We start from the raw sequence: 16180 nt of genomic DNA on the forward strand, positions 1-16180 counted from the left end.
AAAACCTGTGCTACAACATGATACAATGTGCTAGCGTTAGTGTCATCTACCATTGGTATTGGTTGATTACCAGGCCAGGATGAACTGTAATCCTTGACGATATTCTCCAGATCCAAGTGTACCAATGTATTAGTAATAGGTGGTGACCGCAAGCTCTCACCTGTATCTCTTTATCGTTGTACTTGGCCGGGTTCTTGCTGCCCTGGCTCTTCCTACGCAGTTTCTTCAGCTCGCCCTGACACTTCTCCAGGCTCTCGCTTTTGCTCTTGTGCTCCATCTGGTACTTCTTCAGAGCCGCCTTTAGGAGACCACACACACACACACACACACACTGTAAGTATATAATGGGTTCAGAAGCATAATATACACAAAGTTGTTGCATGACACAAAGGAAGTTAATGCTCAAAGAAGGTCTGAGGAATAAACTGGAACAGCTCTTTATTGGTTTATGTTAATTTTGACGTATCTACTAACAACAATTATTTAAACTGACCATGTAGTTATTTAAAGATAATGGCAAGTTAGTTTATTAGAGTCATTGTATACAAGTATCTATTAACACACTGCTTTAAAAGTTACAAAAACTGATTCCAATTTTGATTGCTTGTGTAATTAAAAGTGAGGGGTTCCTATTGAAAATCTATGGCAGCAGTGACTGATGTGTGCATCGTTTGTGTAAAGTTCAGTTAAAATTATAATGATGCTTCAGGAAAAGGAAACAAATGGCGATGAAAACATCCAGGAAATATTCTGCAGAATTAAACGTTTACAATCAGGTAAAATCTACCAATTCAGAAATGTCTACTGAACAATCCTCCCATATTCAAGTACAACTTCAACAATCAGCCAATCACAGTCCCCTCTACGTTAATCAAATACAAAGTGTGTACGGCAGTGGGAACAGCAGCCATGCTGTTTTCTTTGTTTAGTTGCACATTGCTTTAGGAATGTCTGTGAAAATGTCAGCATGGGAGAGAAGTCAGTGTTTGTGCTGCTACTCTGGCTGGGATATTTCTTGCCTGACAAACAGAAACGCATGCACAGGCCTAAATAATGTAAGCCAAAGCTTCAAACTTTATGCCCATCATCCTGTTAATTGTTGCCATGGCCACTGGAGCAAAACCATGTGTACAGCCAGATCGTGTCCGGGGGGATTTTTGTGTGAACGATCTGAGAGTGATGGCTAGCACTCATTTACCATGCAGTCAGAGTAAACCCCAGAGGACCAGCTGTGTTTTTCATTGGATAACAGTGCTTTTTTGCTTTGCTCTCTCAACTGAATCATAAAGTAGCAAGTAAAATATTCATGACGCACTAAAGCACATACAAAAAAAAAAAAAAAAAAAAAACCTACAATGGTTGATGCAACACTCTAGGAATTTATTGGAGACAACTAGGTGACATTTTTAGTCAGCTGCAAACTATAGAGCTGCAAGACTGCAGCCTTAAAATTACATTTCATTTCACACTGTTGTAGATGCCCGATAACCGTACTGGCAGAACTTTTCATATTGTTTCTGTTCATGTGCAATGCCTGACAGATTATATCCATAGGCTAAGAATGAAATCTAGATGTTGTACAAGCAAATCACTTCCTGGTAAAACAAAAAGTTGTAATATATTATGAAGGAAAAGAAAGAAAGAAGGAAAAGAAGGAAAGAAAGAAGGAAAGAAAGAAAATCCAGATGTTGTACAAGCAAAACACTTCCTGGTAAAACAAAAAGTTGCAATATGTCATGAAGGAAAAGAAGGAAAAGAAAGAAAGAAAGAAAGAAAATCCAGATGTTGTACAAGCAAATCACTTCCTGGTAAAACAAAAAGTTGCAATATGTCATGAAGACGCACTGCTAGACAGAAAGAGAGAGAGAAAAAGAGAGAAAGAGAGAAAGGAAGAAAGAAAGAAAGAAAGAGAGAAAGAAAAAAGAAAGAAGGAAAAGAAAGAAGGAAAAGAAAGAAAGAAAGAAAATCCAGATGTTGTACAAGCAAATCACTTCCTAGTAAAACAAAAAGTTGCAATATGTCATGAAGACGCACTGCTAGACAGAAAGAAAGAAAGAAAGAGAGAAAGAAAGAAAAAAGAAAGAAAGAGAGAAAGAAAGAAAGAGAGAAAGAAAGAAAGAAAGAAAAAGAAAAAAAGAAAGAAAGAAAATCCAGATGTTGTACAAGCAAATCACTTCCTGGTAAAACAAAAAGTTGCAATATGTCATGAAGACGCACTGCTAGACAGAAAGAGAGAGAGAAAAAGAGAGAAAGAGAGAAAGGAAGAAAGAAAGAAAGAAAGAAAAAAGAAAGAAAGAAAAAAGAAAGAAGGAAAAGAAAGAAAGAAAGAAAATCCAGATGTTGTACAAGCAAATCACTTCCTGGTAAAACAAAAATTTGCACTATATCATGAAGGAAAAGAAGGAAAAGAAGGAAAGAAAGAAAGAAAATCCAGATGTTGTACAAGCAAATCACTTCCTGGTAAAACAAAAAGTTGCAATATGTCATGAAGACGCACTGCTAGACAGAAAGAAAGAAAGAAAGAGAGAAAGAGAGAAAGAAAGAAAATCCAGATGTTGTACAAGCAAAACACTTCCTGGTAAAACAAAAAGTTGCAATATGTCATGAAGGAAAAGAAGGAAAAGAAAGAAAGAAGGAAAAGAAAGAAAGAAAGAAAGAAAATCCAGATGTTGTACAAGCAAATCACTTCCTGGTAAAACAAAAAGTTGCAATATGTCATGAAGACGCACTGCTAGACAGAAAGAGAGAGAGAAAAAGAGAGAAAGAGAGAAAGGAAGAAAGAAAGAAAGAAAGAAAGAGAGAAAGAAAAAAGAAAGAAGGAAAAGAAAGAAGGAAAAGAAAGAAAGAAAGAAAATCCAGATGTTGTACAAGCAAATCACTTCCTGGTAAAACAAAAATTTGCACTATATCATGAAGGAAAAGAAGGAAAGAAAGAAAGAAGGAAAAGAAGGAAAGAAAATCCAGATGTTGTACAAGCCAATCACTTCCTGGTAAAACAAAAAGTTGCAATATGTCATGAAGACGCACTGCTAGACAGAAAGAAAGAAAGAGAGAAAGAAAGAAAAAAAGAAAGAAAGAGAGAAAGAAAGAAAGAAAGAAAGAAAGAGAGAAAGAAAGAAAGAAAGAAAGAGAGAAAGAAAGAAAGAAAGAAAGAAAGAGAGAAAGAAAGAAAGAAAGAAAGAGAGAAAGAAAGAAAGAAAATCCAGATGTTGTACAAGCAAATCACTTCCTGGTAAAACAAAAAGTTGCAATATGTCATGAAGACGCACTGCTAGACAGAAAGAGAGAGAGAAAAAGAGAGAAAGAGAGAAAGGAAGAAAGAAAGAAAGAAAGAGAGAAAGAAAAAAGAAAGAAGGAAAAGAAAAAGAAAGAAAAAGAAAGAAAGAAAGAAAGAAGGAAAAGAAGGAAAGAAGGAAAGAAAATCCAGATGTTGTACAAGCAAATCACTTCCTGGTAAAACAAAAAGTTGCAATATGTCATGAAGACGCACTGCTAGACAGAAAGAAAGAAAGAAAGAAAGAAAGAGAGAAAGAGAGAAAGAAAGAAAATCCAGATGTTGTACAAGCAAATCACTTCCTGGTAAAACAAAAAGTTGCAATATGTCATGAAGATGCACTGCTAAAATATAGAGGAGAATGGAGATGTTCAAGTTAACCTACTTGCTTACTTTCCCAAGCCTATGCTTTCTTTGGTTTGCTCAATAATTATTCAAACCTGAGCACAGACACAGATGGGCTTCTCACATTGTGACTTGTAAATGTAATTATATCAATAGTAGGCATGTGCACTTGCAAAGACTAAACTTGATCTATTGTGGTTTACTGTATCATTCAAACGGATGAGTGAATATAGCTGACGCTGCATCACAAAGTGTAATTCTTGATAAGGCTGCATTTATAATACATTCTGGTATCAATAATACTTATTCAATATGCAGTTGCCCTGTGAAGGACTGGCGCCCCCTCCAGGGTGTATTCCCGCCTTGCGCCCATTGATTCCAGGTAGGCTCTGGACCCACCGCGACCCTGAATTGGATAAGGGTTACAGATAAAGAATGAATGAATGAATAATATGCAGATGCTGTAGCTGTGTTTATGAATACTTTATACCATTTAATAAAATACAAAATCCATTCATTCATCGGTAACTACTCATCCAGTTCAGGGTCATTGGGTGCAAGACAGGAAACACACTGCAGGGCTAAAGTAAAAAATGCTTTACAGAAAGTACAGAAATGAATATAAAAAATAATAAATATCTATATGTGATCAGAAATAATGAGTGGGAAACTCATTCGAAAATAAAAGCCAATACCTCCTTTGCTATTGTTTGTATAGAAACTAGATGTGTTACTTAAGTAAACCTATCATACATATATTTTCAGGGAGGGGGGGGAAATAATTAATAACAACAATAATAAAAAGAGACCTTTGGATTTGGATTAATTAATAATTAATATGTGATTCATATATTTGAGCTGGCAGCATTTCTTTTAAACCCAACTGATCCAGTGCAGTGTGTAGCTTCTCATTTCTTAAGAATATGTATCCCCGAATTCATGGAAAAGCTAATACTGTGTTCCAGAAGCAAAGAAAACAGAAATGGAGATGGCTGAAATGACTGAAAACGGGTTTAGATCTGTCCAACACATTTTTGAATTATTTATAAAAATTACATTCATAATTATAATTACCATGACTATTAGTGAAAGTAAGAACATTGGCACATGCACAATGTGAAGAGGACTCGAGACTGGGACTAAACAGCTGTGTGGCCATAAGAAAATCACTTTTTAACAAGGCTACTTGGAAAAAAACGTTTCATTTTGCCAGAGAACAAAGACAGAACTCTAGATCAGTAGACAAAGGTCATGCAGTGTTGGAGTAAGAAGAGAAGTTTATAAAGCAATGCATCCATCCATTCATTATCTGTAACCCTTATCCAGTTCAGGGTTGCCGTGGGTCCAGAGCCTACCTGGAATCATTGGGCGCAAGGCGGGAATACACCCTGGAGGGGGCGCCAGTCCTTCACAGGGCAACACACACACTCACACCTACAGATATTTTTGAGTCGCCCATCCACCTACCAACTTGTGTTTTTGGTCTGGAAACCGGAGCAAATGGAGGAAACCCACGCAGACACAGGGAGAACACACCACACTCCTCACAGACAGTCACCCGGAGGAAACCCACACAGACACAGGGAGAACACACTACAGTCCTCACAGACAGCCACCCGGAGGAAACCCACGCAGACACAGGGAGAACACACCACACTCCTCACAGACAGTCACCCGGAGGAAACCCACGCAGACACAGGGAGAACACACCAATTCCTCAGACAGTCACCAGGAGCGGGACTCGAGCCCACAACCTCCAGGTCCCTGGAGCTGTGTGACTGCGACACCTACCTGCTGCACCACCGTGCCGCTAAAGCAATGCAACCATCATGAATAGTGCGCATTCTACAAGCCTCTGGAGGTATAGTTATGATCGGGACTGTGCTTTTTTTTTTTTTTCAGTTGGTCAGATTTAGACTCTGTAATGTTATGTTGTCTTTAGACAAAGTCAGTTCAGCTCATGACTGCACAGAATGACCAGGTCAACCCATGCCCCCCCTCCCCCATCTTCCTCCCTGAAAGCACAAGCATATTTCTGGACAATGTCAAGATTCAGGCTTAGATTTCTAAAGGGTGGTTCTAGGAGCATAAGACAATATTAGCCCCAATGAAGATTTTATAAATTGGTTTGACTCTCACACTTCAGTAAAAGATCTAGGCCAAAAGGTAATGGAAATTTGGATGGAAAAAAATCAATGTGACGTTTGTTAAAATAACATCATCTTTGAAGCTGAATTATATATCTCTGGAGTGGCAAGCCCCAACCCCAATTTCGACTGACACATGTGACGTATCAAAATGGTCAAATGTGTTGATGATCTATTAGTGGACTGTGGAGCATGACTATTGACTATTGTCAGGTGTTGCTGTGAAGCGTGTATGACATGCTTGTATTTACATACTTGTCAGTCATTTAGTACACAGTTTCCTTGTGGTTAATGCATCATCATTTTCCTGTTATGTGTGATCTCATGTGTTACTCCATCAGGTGTTTTTTTTTTTTTTTTTTTGATGTGGGTAGCAACAGAGGTCAAAATCTAATATTCTTATTTTAAAGGAGCAACCTGCCATTTTCTCCAAAGTTTCTACCTTCTGTTATAAAATAACCCATTTGCCATGGCCATGTATAAGCAGAGATATATTATGTATATATCAATCAGATATGACCCATTTTCTACATGGCCTGGTCATTGTAGTATTAGACTATAAAGCAGTGATTGATTTTTAATTTCCCTATAGATAAAATTGAGAATTAACATCATATAAATTAATAAATAAATGATTTTAGTCTCCAACTTAGGTGTGAGTATTCTACGCAAAGCCTGGATTATTCATGCAGAGTTAGGTGCCTTTCCTTTCCAAACACTCCTGATTCAAGGCAGATAAATTGTCTGAATGGTTTAAAAGGAGTTACTTGGCAAGAAACAGAATATCAAAGTCTGTAGTACAATGGTTTTCAGTGCACTACTGTTCTTTGAGATAAACACCTGGCTTCACAGAACTACTGGCTGATGGAAGGGAAATAACAATCTCACTGAGGAGGCAGAGGCCAGCGTGGAAATGGCCGCTTGCAGTCATGGCATATTAACAGTCTTCGAGCATAAATCAAAAGCTGTTCTACATGAACTAAAATGCTCTTTAAATGGCAGCAGAGCAAATGGATTTTCTAATCACGTCTCCGGGATAAACAGAGATTTTGTAACTGGTACTGCCGTAGCCTGAAGACGGCTCAAAACAAGTCAGTTGCACTGACTGCATATGGGTGTGGGCCAAAACATTCGGTCTGTATCCAGGAAAATATATGAATAAACAAATAGGTGAATTAACTTCATTATCCGACTGATTAAGAAGAGTTGGCATTGCAGTTGATCATCTATGACCGACTGCAAAGGAATGGCAAGCAGCAAAGGCCCCTCCTCAAACCCTCAAGGTGCGATTCCCATCGTGCAGCGACACACTGCTTGTCTGCTTCTGCCCACTCGTTCTAAAGATATCACGCCATGCTGCACACATACTTTCATCTCCATTGCATTGTTGCGTTGTATGTGTATGGTGAGATGGGCGGGATGGAGGGGGGGGGGGGGTGGCGGCTGATGATTCTATAGCCCTGTTACAGTATTAACAGCCTGAATTAGATAAAGCTGCAAGGAGACTGAGATGTCCAGCAGCCTCCCATCTGCATCTCCTCTTACCAGGAGCAGCTATAGCTGCTGAAGGATAGTAAAGCCATAGGCTCAAGGCGGGGAATGCTGTCATATTGCTTTTCTACATTTAGAAGGCTCAGAGTGTGCGTTTGGAGGAAACTCACGGTCAGGTATCTAGCATCCAGATCCACTTTCTTCTCCAGCTCTGAAAGTAGCTCAGTGTGAAAGGACTTCAGCTGCAAAAAAGAAGACCAAAGTAGTCAACACACGATGCTCCCTATTTAGACTGAACATAGAACTTCCATGTACACAAATGTACTACATTTAAAAGAAAATAAGCAGAAGCAAGCAGTAAAGAAACACATCTTACATTGTTAATTTGACAACACCATATATCTAGTTTGACAAAAGAAGCTTTTACCAAAACAATCATCTGATCTTTGAAGATGCCCCCATTCAGAAAATGTTCAAAAGTCTTGACAGTGACATAAATCATCGAATTTCAATCTATTCCTAATCCTATATATGACTTAAGATAGGACTGGAATATACAGTTTATTGATGTGAAAGGGTCCTTCATACTTTGGGCATTTGTCATAGTTACGCTTAATTATACCCATTTTTACTTGTTAATATGTTTTATTTCTTAAAGTCTTGAGTGTGGGGTTTGATTAAACATAATGGAAGGTGCTTGCTTTATAATGTATCCCTATGTCTCACTTTGAAATAATAAATAAATACAATTTTAAAAACCAACACTGGAATATTATTGATATTATTATAGCCGATTCCAATCCAGTAAAAGTGCACTTGACCAAGTTCTGATTCTGATCTTCCTTTCAAGCTAATTTACTGTCACCAGGGAGGAGAGAGAAAACAAAGCGAGGAAGATAACACACCATTTCCTCTAGCTGCACTTGAATCTGTCGGTGGACCTCTGCCATCTGAAAGAGCACATCCCCTGCAGAGAGGAAACACAAAGTTACTCTTCAATGAGGGAGAACGTGAAAAATAGAGAGAGAGAGAGACAAAGAAAGATAAAGGGAAGAAAGTGATCAGTCTGCAAATATCCTACATACTATAATAACAGTATAATGACCTCAAATCTACACTTTCTTGTCCATTTTATCAGCTCCACTGACCATACAAGAATATTTTGTAGTTTTACAATTACAGACAATATTCCACATCATGTCGCACGCAGCCCTCTTCCAACCTGTTTTTCTATGGTCAGAATTTCCACAGGACCACCACAGACCAGGTATTATATGGGTGGTGGATTAGTCTCAGCACAGTGTTACTGCTGGACTGAAAACAGTCCACAAATCAAAAATATCCAGCCAACAGCATCCTGTGGGCAGTGCGCAGTGATGAAGGACTAGAGGACAAAGGGCTAACAGTGTTTGCACAGCAACAAATGGGCTTCAGTCTGTAGTTCTAGACCTACCAAGTGCTCCTATATGGGCAGTGAAGCTAAGAGAATGGACAGTCAGTGTAGAAACAAGATGGCGGTGTTGCGGGAATGGTTAATCTGTGTATATCATTCATTGCAGACACTATATAAATAAGTTGGTGGCTATATATGGAGAGAGATTAGTCTCAAAATACTTTACACATGCGTAAATGTCAATCCACAAATTAAACACAAATACATACATCCCAATCTGTGTCTCACGGTCTGTAATTTGTACAAATACAGTTACATTCATAAATACATGTTTGGTTTTCATAGATATCATAATTTTATGCGAAAATAAATACATTTGTTTAAATTTACATTGCAAATATTTGTAAAGTCAAAGTCTCGAATTTAAAATGTATTTATAAAGTGTAGAATCTGCGTTTGTGGATCGAGTCACTTACGTTTTCTCCGTGCTGTGCATTTGTTCATTTCCTCTCGCGAGTTTTTGGATCTTGAGACTTTCCCTTCGCATTTCCCCCGCTCCAAACACAAATGCATCCACAACAAGCCACCGCTGGGTGACGTTTTAGGACGTGTGGGGACAAATTAAATGGAGACGCATTTGCGCAATATTTAATGTGGAAGTTCGAACAAAATGCCGCCCAAACCGCTGAATTTGGGCTTCATATCACAGACAGTTAGGAGCGGGGGATCACTGTGGGACACTTCTGAAGGTTCCCTAAATTTAATGATGATAAAGTCCAGCAGAACTTCCCTAAGTTTGCTGCAGACTAGGGTTGTCCAAATAAAATCCGTTAAAATCATTCTGTATATGTACACTAAAAGCCGTGTTTGCGTATTGGACTGATACGGGATGCGATGTGTTTCGTAATTTTGAGATTGGATCGTTAAGACGGGTGATTTGTTTCAGACAGCTCTCCCTCAGCCGGGGGGAGGGGCAGATACCCCACGGCTCCGAAACAGAATATGCGCTTCTCATTGGTCATCACTTTTATTTAGCCAATCCGCAGCCAGAGTTAGTTGTCCATCATTTACTGCAGCAGCTAATGGAGTCACAGTCCCGCCTACAGAAGAGTTGTTTTGCTGAGGCCCTGACAGCAACAGGTCAGTCCTGAGACACTGGGGAAAACAGTGTCTTGTTCGCCTGCTGGCCACATTTATGGATCAGGCTGCATTTGTGTTTGGAGCGGGTGAAACGCAAAAGGAAAAGTTTCAAAATCCAAAAACCCGCGAGAGGAAATGAACAAATGCAGGTCACGGAAAAAAAAACATGAGTGACGTGATCCACAAACGCAGATTCTACACTTTACAAATACATTTTAAATTTGAGACTTCGACTTTACAAATATTTGCAATGTAAAATTAATCTAATGTATTTATTGTCGCGGAAAATTGTGATATAGTTATGAAAACCAAACACGTATTTATGAATGTGACTGTATTTGTACAAATTGCAGACCATGAGACAGTTTAGTTTGTATTCATTTGTAAACAGTGAAACATTTGTGACTGGTGTTTAATTTGTGGATTTACATTTACGCATTTGTAAAATATTTTCAGACTAATCTCTCTCCATAGTTATAAGCTTTATTATATGTACAGGAGCTGGTCATAAAACTAGAACACCATGAAAAAGTAGATTTATTTCAGTAATTCCATTCATTACACACAGACTGATATATTTCACGTGTTTATTTTTTTTAATTTGATGATTGTAACTGACAACTAATGAAAACCCCAAATTCAGTCTCTCAGAAAATTATAATATTGTGAGAAGGTTCAATATTGAAGACACCTGGTGCCACTCTCTAATCAGATAATTAACTCAAAACACCTGCAAAGGCCTTTAAACTGGTCTCTCAGTCTAGTTCTGTAGGCTCCACACTCATGGAGAAGACTGCTGACTGACAGTTGTCCAAAATACGACCATTGACTCCTTACACAAGACACAAAAGGTCATTGCAAACACCAAACAGTTTAAAACTAATTCAATTCCTTTACCTTTTTCCGAGTAAACGACCTGAGCAGTGCCACGCTGCATTGCTGCAGTACTTCAGGCAAAAGGAACCCTCAGTATTGAGTGCTGTACGTGCTCATACTTTTCAGTCGGCCAGCGTTTCTAAAAACCCTTTTTTTATATTGGTCTTAAGTAATATTCTAATTTTCTGAGACACTGCATTTGGGGTTTTCATTAGTTGTCAGTTATAATCAAATTAAAAGAAATAAACACTTGAAATATATCAGTCTGTGTGTAATGAGTGAGTAAAATACACAAGTTTCACTGAAATAAATCAACTTTTTCATGATGTTCTAATTTTATGACCAGCACCTGTATGTTGGCCTCATAGTCCCAACTATTCTTGGATGCAAAATAGATCATTTTGGATTTTCCTATACTTTTAAATGAGAGCAAGAGAGAGAGAGCGAGAGAAAGAGACCCCCATCGTGCACAAAGACCATGCAGTCACGCAAGACAAACGTAGACAAGACAAGCAAAACGACGGAAGACAAGATGGATGTCAAACATTAAACAGCAGACCCAAAACAAAACAAAAACATGACACAGCAAACAGAATGGAACTCAAAATCGCATGGTTTTCAAACAGACTAAGGGTTTCAGAAGGGGTTGTACAAGCCAAGTTAAGGGGAGAAGGGAAAAAAAAAGAAAAAGAAATAGAAAATCATTTTCTCAGCTAACATGACTGCAATTTAAGAGATCACAACAGTTGTTTCAGTTCATTTGTCTTCCTCTACAAATGCTACCAGTGAAAGAAAGGCAATCAAAACAAAACCGATACAAAAGAATAAGGGAAGAAAAGAGAAAAGGGGGGGACAGAGAAGAAGAAGAGAGGCATGCAGCCGGCTGAGGAGGTTTATGTTTCATATACCTACACGCTGCCTCATCTGAAAATGCAAGGCATTGTGAAAGGAAAGGAATAAAAAAAATAGATTGAGCAGGAGACAGAGGACATACAGAAAGAGAGAGGTAATAGCAATACAAAGAGCAATGGAGGACATACACACACACACAGATACACATACACACTGCTTTTACCCACTTCTAACTCCACTGAGGGTTAAAGGACAGAAGGGCTAATTTAAATTAAAGCATTAGGTATCGTTTATAGGAGCAGTCATTTTCACAAGGGAGTGTTTTTTTCTGTTATGAAACAGCCATACTGACACCTAGTTGCCAGAGGTTTCTAAATCTATTTTGTATTAGGAAGCTTGGAACCCCTGTCATTGCCACTCTGGGTTCAGCATTGCAGAAACTGCACTATGCACGTTTTGGGGGCGAGTAGGAAGCCACCCCCACTCCCTCCTCCTCCCAACTGGTTTCAGTATAGTGCTGTAAATTTGAATTACACTTGGGGGAACCCCAGGAGCAAAAAAACCCAAATCTTACATAGTCTTAACAGGGGTAATCATGTACAAAAATATTGCTTGCTACTATATTCATTTATATTGTTTTGGTAGTAAAGATGACCTAGGGCGGCTTTAAGCTTATGATGTGTTAAATTCCGAAAGGAATTGGTGCAATCCGACTAATTTTAAATATTGGGAAAATTCAATAAACTTATATTTAAGTACCTATGTGGAAAAATAATATTAGCATTGTGGAATTATCCATAATATATAATCATAATACATTTTAATACTTCATAATATTAATTTTTACATCAGAAAATATGGATAATATATTGGTCGCTGATTCTATAAAGAAGCAAAATGTTCAAAAAACTAGTGGCAAAACTTGTACATCAAACATTACAGGAAACAAGAATTTGGTTTTCAGGTTAATTAAGTACTAAAGGCTGACACTGGGGATGGTCATCCGAATAAATCCCTAATAAAAAAAGAAATGTAAATGAAATTTACACAAGACGCCACAACACAATTAAGCAAATGAGCTGAAGTGCATGATCCAAGCTGTTACAGACTAGCCCTGAAAGCCATCATAAAAGACGGTATTCTATAGCATGCAAAAACGAGGATACCCCGAGAACGTTGCCTAGGGATAGGGGCTGCTCCTAGCAAGCAAATTTGGTTTGATTAATGATAATTATACAAGCAGGATGGCATACTTGTGAGGCTCATTTGCACATTTTACTTGCGGGTAGCAGTTAAAACCACTACATCAACACACTCGGAAGCTTTTCCCAGGGAAAAGAGGCTAAGACTGGTCTCTAGGCTAGACACTGAAATCAACACAGGCAGAACAGCAAGCTAAAAAGCACAAGGTTCATGGAACAAAGTCTGAGGAAGCAGAAAATATTTGGTAGGTATAGAATCTCTGTTCTTACAAGCAGGACACGAAATTTGAAAATGTCCCCCGAACGACAACAGACCAGCGCACCACAGTCAGTAATTTTATTTTATATTCATTGAATTGGCCACAAGGTAGAGTTTTATCTGTTTTTGCCTTAATTGTATTTATCTAGTTTTACTGAGTAAGCAACGTAGCCAATGTGCTGAAAAAATGTACATAGTATAAAATAGTGCTAGCAACAACTGTAAATGGTACTGCAACTACTGTAGAAACGTCTTTATTAGTAATCACACAGCGAGCATATAATCGGTCCACTGGCATAAAAAGTCTGTCACACCACTGCTGGTCCACCATCGGACCACTCAGATTACTGTTCTGTACAGGATATAACTCATTTATAATCTCCTCAAACAGATTTTACATTCACAGAGACTTTTATTCTGGAAAACACACTAATACAAATATTACCAAAACTGTGAGAGATATAATAATGAGTATAAGCCTGATATAAGAAGATTTTGCTGAAAATGTTGACACTGTGCTGATTAAAATTATTTACTAATCTTATTTATAAAGAATAACAAAAAGAAACTAATGAAGGAGAAAAATGTAAACCGGAATGTGAATGGAAAAGTGCTAAACTGTGGCATTTTGTCTAAAATTCTGTTTTATCAGGAGTTTAATCAGCACTTTGCCCTCAGTGGGTCTACAGTGGTCCGCCGTCTCCTTGCTATCAGTGATAGAATATACTGTAAATGCTATCTAGATAGGTAGTTATCAACATGCATGGCTAGTTGATTGTGTAATGCTAGAATTTAATAACTTAATAGCTTAATACTGCAGTTAAGTTAGCTTGCGGTTAGCTATTCATAATTCTGTTGGCTATAACACTAATGTAGTAAAATATCCGCTCGTGCTTGCAAAAACCTTCTTGCTCGCTCAAAATATCCGCGCGCATGTGCAGAATTGTGGCACAAAAGTAACGCAATACAATAAGCTGTCAGTTTATTAAGGATGCCTGCTATATTTAGGTCATTATTAGGGATGCACCGATACCCTTCCGATACCGATATTTCATGTTCAAATACCTGCCCATACGGAGTGCCGATACTAACTCTCTTACCTACTAGATAGATGCCTATAAATCCAGATATTTACGTTGCTATACTTACAGATTTTATTTTTTTAAAGCAGTGTTCTGTATCGCTAATAAGATATAATACGCTTGAATGAACAACATTTACTTCTTTATTAACTGCACATTAACAATGTAAAATTTCAGAGCCATGAAAAAAACGAATATTTCCACACTCTCCAACTCAACGCTGAACGAGTCCCTTCAACAGCCAATGAGAACAGAGCACAGAAAGTAAACAGGCACATGCAGTGGAGCTCTACACTGGAGGACGGATTAAACAATAAATCTGTGAATCTCTGAAAAATGACAATATTTTACATAGTGCTGGATGCACATGTCCCCAAATAACGAGTATTACCCGTAGGAGAACATAGTGTGCCAAATTATGTATTCAAATTTTCCATTCCACCTTAAATGACGCAAAACTGTGACGTGCGCTACGGCTACTGCTTTTCGGAACCATTTAAGTTGGAACATAACTGCAACTATGTGCTGTTCTACAGATCAGTGTGTAGAGGCCGCGCTGAATGTGTTTTCCCACCCACGACACAAAGACGTTGTGTTCTTCTTTGTGGATCTTCACAAATAGCAGCACAAATAATAACCACAGCAAGTTGTACATCCGTATTTTTGTGTCTCAAAGGAAACAGGTTTGGTGGGGGAGTTTGGGGTTGTGTATTGTGTGAAACATTTTTCCGGTCTTTGTAAAAATCGACAAAAACGTGTAGCGTTTATAAGTCAGCCCCAACTTTAAATCCGAGCTGCATATAGTGGCACTTATGCACGTCAATATCTGATTCATTGGGTGTGTACCAAAAGGTGCCCTGTGTACTACATGTAGGAAATAGTGAGTAGCAGGACATTTCCAATACACCCATGGTATCGGCGCACTCTGTAGCCGATATTGATACTGTGTTTGAGTGCCAGTCTCAGTATCGGTGAACCACTAGTCATTATACCACAAAAAAAGGGCCATTACACGGCCACTGCTGGGATTTTAAAACAGCTCACTGCCATACAGTCCTCCAGAAATTTCCAGCCAACATCTGTCGGCTGACGTGCGATGCAAAAGTTCGAATAACTCCTGACAAAAATTGAAAAATTACAAAGTTATGGTTTGTAACTTCAAGTCTCAAAAACACACAGCCACCATTTCATTTTAGGAAGGTGAAGAGGAAACTAGCAAGGTCCAGATATACTCGAGCATCACAAATCACCAGCTAGTTACATGTTATCACTGTTATAAGAAATATTATCCACTCCTGACCATTCTAAGATGTTATAAAATGGTGAATATGAAAGATTAGATGATTGCTTAACTCATAACCTTTATGTTTTATGGATAACAGCATGTCATCGTCACAACGCTGCCACACTGATTGCATTATGAAAAGTGGGATGACCTATAGAGAATTATGTGATTGGTTTTTAGGTGGAGAATTCAGCACCTTAACAGCTTGTAATACTTTTTCTATAGCCAGAGAACAGACATTTTGGGGGGTAGGGAGGCAGGAGCTCTCACAGTGTGAAGCCGTCCTATGGATTTATCAGGTTTTTTTTGTGTCTGATAAAATGACAAACAAAGACAGACACAAAGTACATTTTCTAATAAAAAGACACCTGTTCCATTTTGATTACACAATCAGTTGAATTGTTTAATTCTAGCCATACATCAAGGCCACAGACAACGCCTGGCTGTTTTAAAGCAACCAGTGATATTTGAAAACTTCATTCATTGTAATCAGATAAATCAAGACAAAGGGATACAGGTGTACACACGCACCCAAAATATGGTTGGATGGGTAGGGTAGGAGTACTAGCACAGATTGATTACATCATGTCCTTCTTAGGGCTGTTTCTTCAAGCTTGAACAATCCTCTGTGCAGCAACAACAACAACAAACACACACACAAGACAACAAGCTCTCAGCAGTCCACCTAAGCCGATTACAGATAATCAGTCAGGATCACAACCCCCGAGGCTTATAGACTAAACAGCTCTGCTGACTGGGCTTAGTGGCCAGATCAATTAAAGAAATGTAGTGTTACAGCTGGCCACGAAAACACCCCGAAACTTGTGTGAACTC

General features: G+C 38.4%; 1 protein-coding gene across 6 annotated transcripts in view; it reads right to left on the reverse strand.

The window, feature by feature from the left end:
• Positions 1-16180, reverse strand: part of baiap2a (BAR/IMD domain containing adaptor protein 2a) — a 95563-nt gene that overhangs the window by 24206 nt on the left and 55177 nt on the right. For all 6 annotated transcript variants that reach the window (XM_066642402.1, XM_066642399.1, XM_066642400.1 and 3 more), the window contains exons 4-6: positions 8163-8224; positions 7428-7499; positions 161-298 (exon numbers count right to left, since the gene is read on the reverse strand). In XM_066642402.1, coding sequence (XP_066498499.1) covers positions 161-298; positions 7428-7499; positions 8163-8224 — 272 coding nt within the window. The remainder of the gene's footprint in view (positions 1-160; positions 299-7427; positions 7500-8162; positions 8225-16180) is intronic.

Source organism: Hoplias malabaricus, chromosome 13, assembly GCF_029633855.1.
Source record: "Hoplias malabaricus isolate fHopMal1 chromosome 13, fHopMal1.hap1, whole genome shotgun sequence".
In the NCBI taxonomy this organism is placed as follows: Eukaryota; Metazoa; Chordata; class Actinopteri; order Characiformes; family Erythrinidae; genus Hoplias; species Hoplias malabaricus.